General features: G+C 34.3%; 1 protein-coding gene across 3 annotated transcripts in view; it reads right to left on the bottom strand.

Annotated features, from left to right (window-relative positions):
• Positions 1-19,023, bottom strand: part of LOC115222205 (sodium-dependent multivitamin transporter-like) — a 135,643-nt gene that overhangs the window by 105,776 nt on the left and 10,844 nt on the right. For 2 of the 3 annotated variants that reach the window (XM_029792356.2, XM_036511324.1), the window contains one exon: positions 17,437-17,586. In XM_029792356.2, the coding sequence (XP_029648216.1) occupies positions 17,437-17,580 (144 nt within the window). In that variant the 5' untranslated portion in view covers positions 17,581-17,586. Of the gene's footprint in view, positions 1-9,787; positions 9,842-17,436; positions 17,587-19,023 lie in introns of those variants that run through there. The other variant, XM_029792357.2, reaches the window with a different exon arrangement.

The following is a 19,023-nucleotide window of genomic DNA, read 5'->3' on the forward strand; positions in this document are numbered from 1 at the left end:
TAAAAAATGTTGAGCTGACGAAGGAAATGCTGAGTTTTATTTCAGCTCATCTAGAAACCTGACGTTCTCAAATGATCTTTGTACTTGTGATATTTTACTGTTTTACCTCCATATCTTCGTGAGTTATTTTTGAGTAAACATTATCTGGGAGAATTTTTTCTTAAAGTAGTGGAAATGGCTAAAAAACTTTTTGGCTGCTATTTCTAGAAAGTTCAGTATGTGGCAAAGTAATTTATTTTACTAAACCCTAATTATTTAATGTAATATTTTGAATATGCCTTAAATGGTCCTTTTACATACTGAACACTACTTGGTGAAATTGATTAATAACTAATTAATTTTACCCTCAATTATTGATATTATAATTCCTTTCTCCCTGTTCTGTTACTACGGTTCTCACTGTTATAGTATGTTTACTAGATAACTCACGTGAGTGGAAGAGGAAAAAGCAGGAATCTTCGCCTGTACATTTTGAATTTGCTAGTACTGGCAGTTTGAGGGTGTTCGTCTGAGGTGATACATTGCCGGATGGGTATGTTCATTCTTTTAGTGCTTTCAAATCCAAAATTAAGAAATGTTGAGCTGACGAAGGAAATGCTGAGTTTTATTTCAGCTCATCTAGAAACCTGACGTTCTCAAATGATCTTTGTACTTGTGATATTTTACTGTTTTACCTCCATATCTTCGTGAGATAAAGAGTATATACTTACGTATAGGATAAAAAAAGGGGTACGTAGCCGCCATGTATATATGTAAAAGTAAAAAAATATACAAACGGGACAAGAACGTGAAACATTTAGAAGACGACACAAAAAACACGTAGTTTTAGCCCGTGCATTTTCTAAACAACCGTCACCTGTCAGTCAGCGAAGCTGATTCAGTATCAGCTTGTCTCACCTAACGATATTTCCCGCTGGCATATTATGACTTTCAAGCCATTTTCGGTCTTCCTCCTTCAGCCATATATAGAAGCTGACTTTTTCAACCACCTCCTGCACTCTCCTTATTAGTTTTTGCAGCTCGGAGCTAGAAAAAACAAATCTTCTTTTGAAAAGCGTTGTCATTTTCCTTTCAATGAAGCCTCTAGCCCCCACTGCCAGGTGATAATATTCGACATTCCATCCCTGTTCTCTGCATTCTTCAGTTAGCTTTTCGTACCTCTTCTCCTTTCATTCCTCTGCATTGCCGATGTTCTCTTCCCAAGGTACTGTCACTTCTAGTAAAATTCCTATTCTCCGGTCTCTGTTCCATAGGACTAAATCCGGTCTTTTTTTGCTTTTATTAGTGGAAATATTACTTGTATATGTAAAAGAAAAAAGCAACAAGAATGGATTAGTTGTTCAGTACAATTGTTTCATACGAAGAACAGCTTTATTAAAAGCTGCAAATATTGCAGCAAATACAAGTGTCCCGTATTCATCAGCCAAAACACATGAGTTTTCCAAACATCCTAGGGGGTGAGGCTACACTCATGAAGTATCGAAGAGAATTCTATGAAAAGCAAAGTTAGATTGTAAGCAGACTTCAAAAGTTCTCTAATGATGCACAGTTTTATAAAAGGTTTTTAAAAAAGTTTGTTAGCTTCACAGAAAAGGTAAATCCATCCGTAATAATGCAGGTGTAATTTCCGGAGATATGAGGAGATATTTCATACTCAGAGAAGATGAATGTATCCATAATAATGTAGATGTAATTTCCTGATATATGAGAAGATGTTGATCACACTTCTATTCGTTTCACAAAATTACTATGTTGGAAGAAGAGATTGACTATATTGGCTAAAAGAAGTCTCAAAAGAAATCAGTGAAGCAGAAACCGCCCAAATAAGGACATTATGGGAGATTATGGGAGGAAGGGGTGTAAGTACACAACCTACAAAGTTTAGTTTATTTCTGTGGTGACAGAAAATCTAGGTCATTGTTGCAGGAATCTGAGATTTAAAATTTATAAAAGAGAACATTACTTTTGACCATCATACAGCTATTAACTGCCACTCCTACAGAGTTAAAGGCAGGTATAAGAATATAAAGAGAACAAAAGAAAGTATCAAAGGGGTCAAAGGCTATCAGTAGAGGAAAATACATTAAGAGATTTAAGTGCAACACTAGAACAGGAGGTTATTTATTTATTAATGTTTCTATTTATACAAATGTTTATACATTGTAAGACAGACTTTAGGTTTATACCTAGAGGTCAATTAATTTCTATAGAAAAAGGTGTGAGAGTATTGTTTATTCAAAATATAGTGAAAATCATAGTGAAAAATCTTTATGTCATTATTAAGGGAGTAGCATTACTTATTAAACTTAGAATAGAATTAGTAAGTATTAGCAATTTATTTGATTTAAGTTGGGTTAATTAAATTAGATTAAATTAAATTAACTATATAGTCAATTAAAATTTTTGGCAACTTACAAATACCATTTGTTTCTTTGTGTTCTAAAACAGGTATAGTTAGAAAGAAAGAACACCAGTAAGAGCTCACAGATATCTACTTAAAATATATATATTATTTTAGAGTTTTGCTTTTTTAGCAAAAACAAGATAGACCTAGCTCTATACGATTATTCTCTACGATTCTTATTTAAAATATTTAAGTCTTAATTTTTGAGTGAATGGACCTAAATCAATACGGTTATTTAACAAATTTTTATTTTTTCTATGCCTTAAAATTTCACATGTCTCCATGGAGCAGAGTTGGCAACCTACCCTGTTATTTCTATAAGGCATCGCTCTTCTAACTATTTCCCAATTAAGGTTATATTTAATATTATTATTTTTGAGTTCCCAGATCTTACTTGAAAGTGTGGTGCAACCAGCTTTATGACGTAACTTAAATGAAGAGATATGATTGCTAACTCTTTGTTTAAATTTTATAGTACAACCTAAATAAAAAAATTTGCTATTCTCAGTAGTTATGGTACATTTATAGATCACATTATTTACCCCACACAGGCCAGGTGCCGGGCATTTTGACTTAATTCTACAATTACACCTAGGAGGATCATCATCAGATGTAGAATTATTTAAGGATAGATATCCCATATTGTTGCTATTCAAGTTACTATGAGTATAATTATCGTTATTATAGGTAATGTTGTTATCTAAAGCTGTGTTATCATTTATCGATCCGCTAACACTATCATTTAGCTCTATAGTCATATCATAATTACTCACATTATTGGTATTGCTACTATTATTGCTAGTATTTATATCCGAATGCATATTGCTATTATAGATATCAATGTTGTCTTCATTCCCGATATTTTCTCTATTAGCATTGCTCCTATTATTATCATTATTATTCCTATTAATATTAATATTATTATTAGTTATTCCATGGTTATTGATGCTACCTTTGTTTTGATAGTTACTATTATTGTGGTTATTATTTTTATTTTTGATAATATTATTGCAATTGTTATTGGTATTCATGTTGGTATTAGTCTTATTCCTGGCTAGCTTAATGTTTTTATTATTAATCTTAGCTATTATAGTGGACATATTTGGGAGGGTTGAATAAGAAATCCTAACCATTCTTTTAGAAATTATTCTATGATATTTATGAGAGGCTGGAAAATTTTTTTCTAGAATTAATTTGAATCTGCCTTGTATATCCGATAAAATCGCACAGTTGGAAGGAATATTCAGCCAGATTATATCTTTCTTATTAAATTTTCTTAAATTAGAATTAGGGTTAGTTGAATTATTACTAATTTCACCAGTGCTATTATATTTATTACTATTATTTGTATGCTTTTTTGATTTATCTAAATTGGTTTTATCAGAGTTACCTATGCTCTGGTCTATATTTTTATTCTTATGATTAGGCTTGTACGTTAGATTTGTTGCCACCGTAAATCTATTTCTACTTTTATTTCGGGCGTGATCTATATTATTGTTTACGTGGTTACTGTTACCTCCATTTTTAGGAATATGTAAGCTCTCCTTATCAATAAAGGTAATCTTTTGGTTGTATCCTGCTTTAGATAACGCCGCATTATAATGCTCAGAATGAGAGTTAAATATATCATTATTAGATGATAATTTAGAGATTCTTAAGGAAATATTTCTAACCAAAGATTTTATTATATTTGGGGGATTATTGGATAATTTCTTTACGTATCTCGTGGTTTCACCTTCCTTTCTAAATGGGTAATGCAGCTTAGAGTTAAGGTCTAAATGTAATATCTAGGAAATTGACTATTTTAGTGCCAGGTTCATAAGTTATGCTAAGGTTGAAATCTTTAAAGAACCTATTAATTTTCTTTCTAATCCGTTCAATGCTAGATTTATTATTACTAGGAATAACAAACAGAGCATCATCTCTGTATAGACCACCTTGTAATTCCGGGATCTCCCTTTTTATGCACTTTAATAGATACGCACCTACCAAATTAGTTACCTCAGCCGAATCACTAGAACCCATGGGTATATCAAAATTATTAGGGGTATCTGCTCTAGTCCATAATTTTCCTTCAAATTCTATAAATGTTTTTCTAGCTAATAGCACTATATGCACTAATAGCACTATATGCACTTTAATAGATACACACCTACCAAATTAGTTACCTCAGCCGAATCACTAGAACCCACGGGTATATCGAAATTATTAGGGGTATCTGCTCTAGTCCATAATTTTCCTTCAAATTCTATAAATGTTTTTCTAGCTAATAGCACCATATCGATTTCCTCTCCAGATATGAGAGAGCGATTCATGGCAAATATAAGTGATTTATTTAGCAAAATGGGGGAAATACTAGAGTAATAATTATTTATGTTGAACTGAATAAAGGAAAGACTACTAGTATTAGTTAGAGAATTAAACCATTTTAATACTTCATTGGTATTTAGCCAGAGACTTAAGGGAAGAATCGGGGTTATTTGGAGTAGAACAGTATCCAGGATAGATTTACTAAGCCGGCCAATGTTTGACTTAGTTGGACAAATAAGTCTTACCGAAGGGTTTTCCATGAAATTCCTTTTGTGGTCCTTAAGGTTGATTCTAGGTTCACACGGTTTAAGTGGCTCCGTTCTATCTGTTAAATTGTATCTTTCCATAATTTCTTTCATTTCTAGGTTTATTTTTTTCAAATTATTCTTTGTTGTAATTTTATATTTGGAGTTGAGTTCCTTCTTAATTAGCTTGCTATAAAGAGTGTAATCTACTCTATACAGATTACCAGTTTTATTCGCTGGCACTAAGATTCCTTGTTTATTCCGAGTTGAATAAACAAAGTTTCTGAGATGTTTGAGGTGAGGGTTGTATCTTAACGGGTGTTCTTTGAATTTAATATCTTCTATAAGATTCAGTAGATCTTTTTCGAAATTTTCCAGGAGTGGGTTCGGAGGCGGGCTCTTTCTGCTTCTAAAAATTCTCCCATAGTTCTTATCAGTATTCCTTGCTTGAGGGTCCTTATTCCGTTTGACATCAAAATGGTAAGTTTTCCATCTAATTCTTCTAATGAAGTCATTAATCCTATGGATAAGTAGCCAGATATATTCATCCTTAACGTGTAAGGGGATGTCTTTAGGGGAAAACTCTATGTTTACTTTCTCCATTCTTGTTGAGAAATTAAGTACCAGAAAAACATACAGACTGTATGGGAATATCAGTAAAAACAATGTATATATATAAGCATATACACACACATGTGTACAAACATGAGTATAAATTTTATTTCACTTTTACTTTCTTTTATTTATTATATTACTTTACTCTTATATACTATAACCCACTATTCATGATTATTATTATTTCATTGAATAAAAGTAGTAATTTTAATGCATGCGTGCACATATACATATACATACACACATAATAAACATGTCTATTTATTCTGAGTATTTCAAATGTATCCTAATGTAATCCTCATTGTCCTTTGTTCACCCTGATGATTTTCCATATAAGGTATTTAAAATGCAAAATTATATATTTATATATTTTTTGTAATTTTAAATTTGTTTGTGAAATGAAACAATTGTAGGTGAATATGTTAAGTAATTAATAAATTAATTTGTAATCCATTAGATCTCTCTGTTATCTAACTTGATAATAATGTTGTATATATGTGTGTGGGGGGGATGGGCTTCTTTCAGTTTCCATCAACCAAATCCACTCACTAAGCTTTGGTTGTCCCTAGGCTATAGAAAACACTTGCCCAAGGTGGCAACACATTGGGACTAAATCCAGAACTATGTGGTTGGGGAAGCAAGCTTCTTACTACACAGCCATACCTGCTCCTATGTATACATATATACACACATGCACATATCTATATACACACACACACACACACACATATATACGCACACACATATACACATGCAAACATATACATATATATGCACACATATACACACAAAACACATACATATACCCAGTGGCAGACTGGCCAGGTTGCCAGCTTGCCTGATGGTAAGTGGGCCCCTCCATATATGGGGGCCCATGTTAGTATCTAAGGAGTCCATCTCCTCAAGTTTGAGAACTTTTTATTCACTCCTGGAAGAATGCATTAGTCATTTCAGCCTGGCTATGTCTGTAGACAGTTGAAAAGAATACTTTTTCCAAAAAAAAAATTAAATTATAGCATTGTAGTTGTGGGTGGGCCCCCTTAGTCTCCTGGCAACCAATATTTTTAGACTCAGTTCTCCACTTCATATACCTATATACACACCAACAAACCAGCACACATAACACACATACACAAATATAGTATAATATGAGCACACACACATATAGGTATCCATGTATACATGTGCTTGCATGCATACAAACACAACCTATAAATACTAGAATTTTAATACACACTCGTATATAAATATATATACATCTACACACACACACATAAATTCTATCATTAAAAGTACATCAAATCATATTTCAAGGCTTTCAGTCAATGAGGATGTATCTACACAAAATGAAAAGTACTATAACTATGCCTTATCATGAAGCTAGCTATTAGGATAAAATTTACTATATCCAGAATCAAAATACTAATAAAATTCCTGGTAATGATAGGATATTAAATATGATGAGTTATTGATCAATAAAGCCATAACTGAAGACAACCAAAAGAAAAAGATGGGTCTAAGGATGACTTGGATTGATTACCATAACTTGGATTGATGACTTAGATTGATTACCAAAATCTGACATAGAATGGTTAATATACAATGAATTGAAGGTGGTAGAGGCCTCATGCACCTAGAAAACTACTATAAAATAACCACCATAGGATTACAGAAATATCTAACTCAGAACCAAGGAGATTTGTTTCAAAAATCCACAAAACATGAGCTAAACAAAACACTGTTTTCTGTCTTTAAGGAAGCCAAAAAATACAAGAAAGAAGTTGTAGTACTTGACAACTATGAAGAAAGGGCAAACAACAAAAACTGTAAAGCAACTGAAATCTAAACTAAAACTGGAACAACAAAATACCATAAAATGATGGCAAAAAATCCCTTACATGACATATACTAAGATAAACCAAATAGAAAAGGAATAGACAAAGTAAAATCCCAACAATGGTTGAGATGCTCAGGACTCAAAGCAGAAATGGAAGGATTTTTAATTGCAGCACAAGATCAAAGCCTCCCCACTCAAAACCACCAGAAACACATAATGAAGAAAAACACAATAAGTAACAGCAGAACATGTGATGATGGGGGGAAAATAATAAATCATATTGTCTCTGGCTGCCCAGTCCTGGCTATGAAGAAATATATCCACAGACATGATAGAGTTGGGACTTATATATACTGGAAGCAATGCCAACACTATGAAATGACAATAGAAAAAAGATGGTATAAGCATATTCTAGAAAAGGTCTCAGAAAATGACAATGCCAATAAACATAGACAGAGAGATCAAGGCTATCAGATTAGATATGCATAATTGTCAGAGATCACCAAAGAAAAAACTGCTTTCTAATTAATGCATCAATCCCAACAGATGACAATGTATCTCTAAAGGAAACAGAGAAACTCTCAAAATACAAAGATCTGGAAATAGAGACAACTCGAATGTAGAGCCTAAAAACAGAAACAATCCTTATAATAATAGGTGCATTAGGTATGATTAAAAAGCATATAAATACATAACTAAAACACCAGGACTTACGAATATACATAACCTACAGTAAATAGCACTACTAAGCACTGCAAACATCCTATTAAAGCACTTTCAATCCAGCAAAAATAATGCCAAAACAAACCTTTTTTTTTTTTTTGTTCCTTCTCGAGCTATGCCAGGCTCATAAGGGCTTGTTTCCTGGTTTCCTTGGCGTATAGGTTCACCACCTGGACGGGACGCCAGTCCATCACAGGTGAGCTGCAAGATGCAGGCGGAAAGAGTGAGAGAAAGTTGAGGCGAAAGAGTCAGCAGAAGTTTGCCATTACCATCTGCCGGAGCCGCGCGGAGCTTAGGTGTTTCGCTCATAAACACATACATCACCCGGTCAGAGATTCGAACCGTGAGTCTGCTGCTCTAACCACTAGGCCATGTGCCTCCACACAAAACAAACCATAGACACACCCAAGGCACACAGAGCTGTACTCAGTAGTGCAGTGAAAGCACATGATAAAAATAAGACTACAGAATAATAATAATAATAATAGGAAACCCAAAAATAGCAGAAATTCAAAAGATAGTGCTCATGGGAACTGCTCATATCCTACACAAAATATTTTCTATGTAATCTCAAGTTTTAAAACAAACATAATTTTCTTATGGTTTCTTAAACGTTCACTAGTACAACAGTAAGTACAAAACCAAATATATGGCACCCTAGGCATAATACCAACATGAACTTCCAACTTGTTGTCTCTTGAGGTCTCTGGGTGAGACTTGGAGCCAACTTGTACAAATGTAAAGCAAAAGTCAAGCATAGAATAATAATAATAATAATGATAATATTGGAACTAAGAAGGTCAGGTTTGGGTAGGATGGAAGATTGCAAATATAATTCACTGTACAAGCACTTGAGAATGAATGAAACTGAAAATGGGTGGATAAAGAAAAGAATGCATGGAAAATTTCATAGGGATGTTGAAGATAAGACAGATGGAGAAAAAAGATGGCTATAGATGACTAAAAGTGATTTAAAACCAGAAATAGAAGCTCTAATCTGTGCTGCTCAAGAACAAGCGCTAAGAATGAATTACATCAAATACAGAATAGACAACACATCAAAAAGGGATAAGTGCAGAATTTGTGGACAAAATGGTGAAACTGTATGGCATATTACCAGTCAATGTATGCCTCTAGCCCAGAAAGAATATAAAAGATGTCATGACAATACAGCAAGGATTGTCCATTGGACACTTTGCAACAAATATAGACCTGACAGAGCAAAAGAGTGGTACAAACATAAACCTGAAGGCATTATTGAAAATGATAATGCAAATATCCTATGGGATTTTATGATTCAGTGCAACCATAAGATAGAGAATAGGAAAGCAGACATAAGGCTAATTGAGAAAGAAAGCAAACGATGCTGCATCATTGATATAGCATGCCCAACTGACAACAAGGTATGCGATAAGGAAGAAAGAAAAGTCGAGTGTTATGACAGGTTAGCTTGGGAGGTTAAGCAGTTGGGATCAATGAAAAAGCTGGTAGTAATACTAATAATTGTTGGAGCCCTGGGAACAGTGATTAAAAATCGTGAGAAGTACATGGAACAAATAGGGGCTGCAATAAGGGTGGAGCACTTGCAGAAAACAGCACTGCTTGGAATCGCTCAAATACTCCAGATGGTGCTTGAAAAATAAGGGGTGTTACCTTAGTTCACTGGTAGGGAACAGCTGACACCATAGTAATCTCCAGCATTAGAAGCTGTGCAAAGACAATAAATAATAACAATAATGATGATATTAATAATAGAAATGTAAAGATCCTATGGGATTTTATGACTCAGTATGACCATGAGATAGAGAATAGGAAGCCGGACATAGTCTTAATTGAGAAAGAAAACAAACTATGCTGGATCATAGGTATAGCATGCCCAGCTGACAAGGTATGTGATAAAGAAGAAAGAAAAGTCGAGAAGTATGATAGGTTAACTTGGAAAGTTAAGCAGTTGTGGTCGATGAAAGGTAGCAGTAATACCAATAATTGTTGAAGCTCTGGGAACAATGAAAAAAAATCTCGAGAAGTACGTGGAACAAATAGGGGTTGCAATAAGGGTGGAGCACTTGCAGAAAACAACACTACTTGGAACCGCTCGAATACTCCGAAAGGTGCTTGCAAAGTAAGAGGTGTTACCTTAGTTCACTGGTAGTAAACAGCTGACACTATAGCACATCTCCAGCATTAGAAGCTGTGCAAAGGCAATAATAATAATAATAATAACAATAATAATAATAATAATAATAATAATAATAATAATAATAATAATAATAATAATAATAATAGTAAGATGAATGGGAGGGAATACAAAACAAATCTAAAACCTGGAAACAGTGAAGGTGAAACTAATGATTATGACACTCTAAAAATTAGCATAATCAAAGCTATAGATCTCAGTATGGACTACTGGTTGTACCTCCAAAAAATTTAAATTGGTAATAAAACAACATCAATAATAAATAGCATGAACCTGGTTGTCAAAGAAATAATAGCAACAGAAGCAAATGTTAATATGACCAGGCTAAATGATATGATATATGCAGCAGCCTCTGTGGCTACAAAAGAAGCTGAATACCCACTAAAACCCATCCAAACAGGAGCATCACCACCCAAACAACCCTATGGATAAATAATATCCAGAAAAAATAGAAAATAAGGGAAAGGATCTGTCAATCTTTAATGAAACTAGTAGACAAGCAACACTACTAAGCAACAAGAAGAGAAGAAAAATACTACATAAATACAAAATAACAGAATAAGGTATACCTGAGGTAAAAGAACAGCTAAAGCAAGATATCCTCCCCAAAGCACAAAGAATCTGCCAGTATGACAAATGTCAATGTTTCTTTGAACAAAACAAACAGTTCAACTCCAGCCCTAAAAGATTCTACCAAGAACTTGGCAAAAATAAAAGAGAGATCAATGCAGCACCAACAGCAGAAGTAGAAGAATTTGGGGAAAGGAATATGGTCAGTGAAGGAACAACTTCAGAAAAGATCTATCAAAACAATGAACACAGCACCTGAGCAACTTCAAACCCCAATAACAACTGAAGAGGTCATCCAAGTACGGCAAAAACTAAGCAACTGGAAGGCACCCAGACACAACAAGAGCCCTAATGTCTGGTTAAAATACCTAACAAGAACACATAAAAAGCTGGCTGAGAAACTTAATGAAATACTAGCAGAACCAAAGACAATGCCTGAATGACTCCCAAATCCACCGTAATGGTAAACCCAGAAAATTACAGACAGATAATTTGTCTCCCTACAATTTAGAAAGCAATAATATCACAGAGAATGAGCAAACGTCTGAAAGAAAGCAAACTGTTTCCAAAAAGCAGAAGGGATGCTGCAATGGCTCATATGACTGTAAAGATCAGCTACTGAAGACAGCCGAAGAAAGAAGAGGGGTCTAAGTGTAGTCTGGATCAATTACTGAAAGGCCTTTGATAGTATTTCCCACACATGGATCCTAGTTACACTAGCCATGAACAAGGTAGTACCATCATCATCATCATCATCATCATCATCATCATCATCATCATCATCACTATCATCATCATCCTCATTGTTTAACGTTCACTTTCCATGCTGGCATGGGTTGGATGGTTTGACTGAGGACTGGCGAGCCAGAAGGCTGCACCAGGATCCAATCTGATCTGGCAAAGTTTCTACTACTGGATGCCCTTTCTAACATCAACCACTCCGAGAGTGTAGTGGGTAGTTTTATGTGCCACCAGCACGAGGGCCAGTCTGGCGGCTCTGGCAACAGCCACGCTCAAATGTTGTTTTCCATGTGCCACTGCTCGGATGTTCTTTTAACGTTCCACTGACATGAGTGCCAATCAGGCAGTACTGTCATCATCAACATCAATGATCATAAAGTATATAAAGCATTTCATAAATAAATGGCAGACAGTGCTATAGCTCCAGACAAAACAGGAACTCATAAAAGCCAAAGCCATCCCCATTAGAAGAGGAATATTCCAGGGAGACATGCTCTCTCCACTCCTTTCCTGCTTGGCACTGATACCCTTATCTGACATGCTGGATGTGGATACAACTGTTATGGCAAAACAATCAGCTACCTCTTATATATGGATGATCTAAAACTGCTACAAATGATAAACAGCTGGAAACATTATTACAGATAGTACATGGATTTACCGAAGAAATGAACTGTAAAATGTGCCAAAGCAACCTTGGAAAGAGAAAAACTAGTTAAGAGTAGCAACATTACACTAGATAAAGCAAATGAAATAAGAGAATTAGACCAAACCCAGACATATACATACTTAGGAATCAATGAACTAGATACGATACAACACACACAAATGAAAGAGAAGATAAGAAAAGAATACTATAGATGAGTTAGATTAATACTGAAAACAGAGCTCAATGCAAAAAACAAGATAACAGGTATCAACACTCTAGCCATCCCAGTTATAAATTACAGCTACAATATTCTTAACTGAACTCTAAATGAACTAATCAAAATAGACAGGAAAACAAGAAAAATAATGACAGGATCCAGGATGCACCACCCAAAATCTGACATAGAAAGGTTATATATACAATGCATTAAAGATGGTAGAGGCCTTATACAGTTAGAAAACTATTTCAAAATGACCACCATAGGATTACAGAAATACCTACTTCAGAAGCAAGGAAAATTAATACAAAATGCCACAAAACATGAACAAAAACAAAAAAACTGTTTTCAGTCTTTAAGGAAGCTCACAAATATAAAAAGAATTCATAGTACCTAACAACTATGAAGAAAAAGAAGAAACAATAAAAGCTGAAAAACAACTGAAATCCAAAATGATGGTATAGGCACACGCCAGAAAAGGTTGCAGAAAATGAGAAGTCAACCATACTATGAGACATGCCAATACACACTGATAGAAAAATTAAGGCCAATAAGCCGAATATAGTTGTCAGAGATTACCAAGAAAAAAAATACTTTTTAATCGACGTATCAACACCAACAGATGACAATGTTTCTCGAAAAGAAACAGAGAAACTTTCAAAATACAAAGATCTGGAAATAGAGGTAACTTGAATGTGGAGTCTAAAAACAGAAACAATTCCTGTCATAGAGAGCACCTTAGGTATGATAAAAGAATATTCAGACAAATGCATAACAAAAATTCCAGGACTAACAAGTATATATAACATACAGAAAATAGCACTACTAGGCACTGCACACATCCTACATAAAACACTTTCAATACAGTAAAATAATAATAATGATAATAATAATAATAATAATAATAATAGTAATAATAATAATAATAATAATAATAATAATAATAATAATAATAATAATAATAATAATGGCATCTAAGGTTGCTTGCTGTAATGCAATAGGAGGGTTTTTGGCATCTAAGGCTTCTTGATGTAGCCTGTATTATTAGGATTCTTTTCTTTTCCAATGTTGAGTGTATACATATATAAAAATAATGATAATAATAATAATAACAATAATAATAATAATAATAATAAATACCCTGATGTGGTACTAGGCAGTGGCTCTCATGGCTTCTGATCTTAGTGATTGGAAGTACTATCATTTACATGTTTTGACTTGGTGTAAAATGTGGACTGCAGCAAATATTCCACTCCATAACACAAATTTGCTTATCAGTTACTTGATATTAACCAGTTGAGCATGGCCCTTAGTGGCTGACAATATGTGCATCTCTGATCACAAGCAGGGAACATCATAGCCATGCGTTAAGAGGAATTCCTTGGGGTTTGAATAATTTGCCTCTGGAAGCATGGGCGTTTCGTTCATCATCCTTAAACATTCTTTATTCAGGGAGTTCTTGAGCAGGATGAGCTATTCAACCTGAGAAAAATTCAAATTGGGCTTCACCTGCAAGGTTATGCACTATCTATTTTGACATGAGATCACCCTGCTGTGCACAAATGGTTTGATGCATGTGCCTGGTGTACCTTAAACAGACAAGTAGTCATGATAGGTGTATTGGGCTTCATATATTTGTACCCCAGTATCACTTTGATAGTGTGTATTTCTCTCTCATCCAATAATAATGAGTCTATAGAAATGTATGCCTTTGAAAATAAAAATTATGGCAACAGAACATCTAATGTTAAGTTAGTATCAAGAAAAATGTATATGTAAATAATAAAAAGACTAAATCAAGGAGTATTATCATAGCTACTGATATTCCTCAGAAATGTTTTGCTGCACAGGATAAATATTTTCCACCTTCAATTATGGGAAATTATTTAATTGCCATAGAGTAAAATTTTCACATTCAACCACCAGAAAGTTGACAGAAATTATACCAGTACATAACAAAAGTAAAATTAGACAGTATCTCAACTTAAAATTAGTAAACACAGTGAATTTAACTCTAATGATACTTTTCCTGAACTAGATTTTGATACTTTAGCTAAAAGTAATTACAACTGGGAAATTCATAATATCTTTAAGATAACACCTAGTAATAATACTTATTATAATACTGCTAATAATCTTGCCTTCTGAGAGGAAGATTGGTACTATTTCCTTTAACCATGAGTACCACATACAAGTGAATAAATGTCTTTGTAATTTCAAACACAAAATTATCTGTCCTTTAGAAAATCAGTGAATATAGTGTGTCAATGTAAGATGATAACAGGGACCATACATGTTATTACGTAGTTTTGTCCACTACAGTTTGGAAATCTAGATTACATCATCATTCTCATTCAGTTAATTTTAGAAAGAAATGTAATTGTGCAAATCTTAGTAAATGCATTTGGGATTTAAAAGACAGGAATATTAACTACGGTTTAAAGTGGTTCATTATTAGTTATGCACTATTGTACAATATTGATAATTTTAAATGTGATCTTTGCCTTGAGGAAATGTATAATTACTTCTAATAATTAAATTGTAGAAGTAATTTTACATTGAAATGTTCTCAGGAATATAGAACATTTAAATGTTTCAACAGTAAATAACCCATTAATTATAACTGCTTTACCTATAATATAATATGCATAATTTTTCAAAACATGTTTTACCAAATGTTTTAGATAGATAACTAATTGTTATGATGTAGAATTTCTGTTTCCAATTGTTATGATGAAGAATTTCTGTTTATTTTTTTATTCTTTCGTTATCTACTGATGTCATCAAAGGTTAAAATACTAAACTGGCTTTTCTTAGAATATTATATTTTTTCTTAATGTTCTTTTTGTATTAAAGATATTTTCTTACTTCATTTTGAATTTAACCCATTTTTGTGTTAGCATGTATTTTTGGATATATTAATTTGATTGGCATTTTATAACTTTTCTATATCTAAATATGCTGCAACAATAGACACGATCATCAGTCATATATGGTGTAATCATCAAGTGAATATGTGATTTTCTCCATTCTGGTTCTTGTTGTTTTATACTCTCAATTTCTTGAAATTCTTCAAAGCAATACATGGATTTATTTGTCATACATGAAGAATTACCTTGGATGTTAATTCTACTTGTATTTATTGGTATCTGATTGAGTGTTTGATATAGTTAACCAACTTCATTTAACACTGAGTACTTTATTGATATCTGCTTGAATTTATTAATCTCTTTGCATTCATATTAAACTGTTGCCAGCGCTGTTCCAACTGGCCTCCGTGCTGGTGGCACGTAAAAAGTACCATCCGATCATGGCCACTTGCCAGCCTCATCTTGCACGTAAAAAGCACCCACTACACTCACGGAGTGGTTGGTGTTAGGAAGGGCATCCAGCTGTAGAAACACTGCCAGATCAGACTGGACCTGGTGCAGCCTTCTGGCTTCCCAGACTCCAGTTGAACCGTCCAACCCATGCTAGCATGGAAAGCGGACGTTAAACGATGATGATGATGATTATGCAAAGCATTTATCTTCTTTCTGGCATGTCAACAAAAGTAATGTCAACTCCACATGACATACAATCAAGTGGAGAATTGTGGAGAAATCCAAGCCATATGCTAAGAAATGCAATTTATACATGGTAGAAAGATCACATATTCTTTTTAGATCCAAGAGTTCCACCACACTGCTTAATTCCAGGATTGAAATTTTTAGCAGTTGCAATAACATAGACAAAAGGTTCCTTTTGTTGACCGAGAGGACATCACCCACTTCAGACTAGTTGTTTCTCAGACTTTGGCATGTCTCCTACTTATATTGTTCTACACCAGTGAGGTGCAGGGATCTTGATTTTCTTGTTTTATTAAACTGATATTTAATATCTCACTAGGTGGAGTACTTTTTGTTGAATCTACATATATTGGATCTGTGAATTATATGTATGTGTGTGTGTACATACATATATCATTCCTATACATATAAATATGTGTGTGTATACATATGAATATTTGTGTGTGTATACACATATTATGTATGTATATATTTGCTCATATCTATGTGTATAAGTTTATATATATATATATATCAATATATGCATAAGGACACAGGGAGCTGTGTCAAGAAGTGCTGATCTCTATCTGTGGAGGGAACCTATGGGATGAGGTGATGAAGCATGATCTTCGAACATTGGGCCTCATAGAGGCAATAACAAGTGACTGAGACCTTTGGTGATATGCTGTGCTTGAGAAGACCCTGTCAAGCTAAGTGAAATCATAGTCATGGCTGATGCCAGTGTCATGTAACTGGCACTCATGCCATGGCACATAAAAAGCATCCTTCAGACATTGGGCAATGTGTTGTGCTTGAGAAGACCCATCAAGCCAAGTGAGATTGCAGTCATGGCTGATGCCAGTGTTTTGTAACTGGCACCCATGCCAGTGGCACATAAAAAGAAGCACCAACTATGCTCATGGATCGGTTGGCATTACGAAGGGAATCCAGCTGTAGAAATCAGGCCAAATCAGATTGGACCCTGGTGCAGCTCCCCAGCTTACCAGTTTTCAGTCTAACCATCTAACTCATACCAGCATGGAAAACAGAAGTTAAATGTTGTTGTTGATGATGATGATGATATGTATATATATATATATATACATATCATCATCATCGTCAACATAACCATGTTGAAACTCCAGACTTTATCAGAAGCTCTCAAAATCAACTTCATGAAATCAAAATGCATATGATCCAATAATGTAGCACAAGGCCAAATAGTGGTGAGAGACAATGAAATTTTAAGAGGTGAAAGGGGCAGGCAGCAAATAAATGACAAGAAGTCTCACACATTGTAAATCTATATAAATAATCAAAATCTATATAAATAACAAAAATATTTATTTAAAATGCAGTGTAATATAATAAAAAAAATACCTTCATTTGTCGACTTGCAACTATAAATTCAGATGTTGTTTTCTGCCCTTTGTATGAGAAGTAAACACCTATACCAAGGGAGATAATGACGATTGCACTAAATATAGAATAGTCTAGTGTTGTCAGTGTACTGGCACTTTCCATTTTGTTCTGCAAAGATAGTTTTAAATGCATTTGAATAAAAAATATCCCCAAAAGAAATAAATATTTATTTCTAGTTATTGCAATAGTTTACATACGTTATCATAAACATGCTGCATGACTTGATTTCAAAATTTTTAAACAATTAAAATAGTTTGAATAAAGGAAAACATTTATAACAAATTACAATTACATAGTGAAGAAGCTTTCATCCTGCTGATCAAAAAAGTCATCAACAGCAGATATGATGTCGTCATCATTGCGATACTGCTTCCCAGTCAAGTGTTTTTCCTGTTGGGGAACAGATGGTAGTTAGATCAGGCCAAATCAAGAGAATAGGGAAGGTGATCAACTAGTTCAAAACTACAGTCACACATAGCAGTCATTGAAACCAAGGACATGTGTGCTGGAGCATTATCCTGACGAAAGAAGATCCTTTTCATCAGTTTTCCTGGACGTTTGGTGACTGCCTCACCAAGTTGGCATACTACTCTCTATTGATGGTATGGTCATTTTGAAAATCTCTCTATATATAAATGGCAGTTTGTCTGTCTGTGTGTCTGTCAGGTTGTACCCTCACCCTGACCATGGCTTTCAACCGATTCTGATGAAACTTGACACACACGTAACCCAATGTCATAATTCAAAACTAACGCAGCGAAAATTTTGAAAAGTTCCCCCAGTTCTGAAAAAAAATCGATAAATTCGACATGGGTCGAGAATCTAAGCTTTTTATATGCAACACATTTTCTACAGACTGTCTAAGGGACGCAACTCGACCTTTTTAACTCTCGGAACACGTGGGGTAAGTATCCCAAAATGTATAAAAATGTACAAAAATGGCAAAAAAGCGGGCAGCAATGTGAGTGACAACAACGAAAAAGTCAAAAGTGACCAAACTGAACAAACGAATGGAAAAGGTTCTTTGATGCACACGACAAAAGCGGTTTATAATAAACCAAGAGTTTGCAAGTAGCGTCCGAGGATCCTTAGAGTACATCAAAAATTTAAGGCAAAACGTTTGGGGTGGTAGTTATAAAGAAAGCGTAAACAAAAAAAGTATTCAAATAACTTGCGGTTGCAGCAGCTATTAGCAGAAGTGGCGGTATTGGGGGTAAAGTCTCGAATGTAATTTCTTCCTGGTAGGAATTGGTTGGGTTGAATTATCTATAGCTGTTTGATAGTTATTTGGGAGTGAAGGGAAGACATTGCAACCTACACATGCACCTTCGTTCCCTAGAGGGAAAGGACTAGATTGGATTAGTCGTTGCCTACTAGGGGCTCTTACATACCCGGGCAACGCCGGGCTATGCTGCTAGTAGTCAATAAACACAATGTCTTTTGCATACCAAATAACTGAGGCCATCACCTTCCCTACAGATGAAATAACCTTGGTTGTCTTTTGAGCAGGAGAAGAGGGATGTTTCCACAGCATTGATTGTTTCT

The sequence above is a fragment of the Octopus sinensis genome, linkage group LG19, assembly GCF_006345805.1.
Source record: "Octopus sinensis linkage group LG19, ASM634580v1, whole genome shotgun sequence".
Lineage (NCBI taxonomy): Eukaryota > Metazoa > Mollusca > Cephalopoda > Octopoda > Octopodidae > Octopus > Octopus sinensis.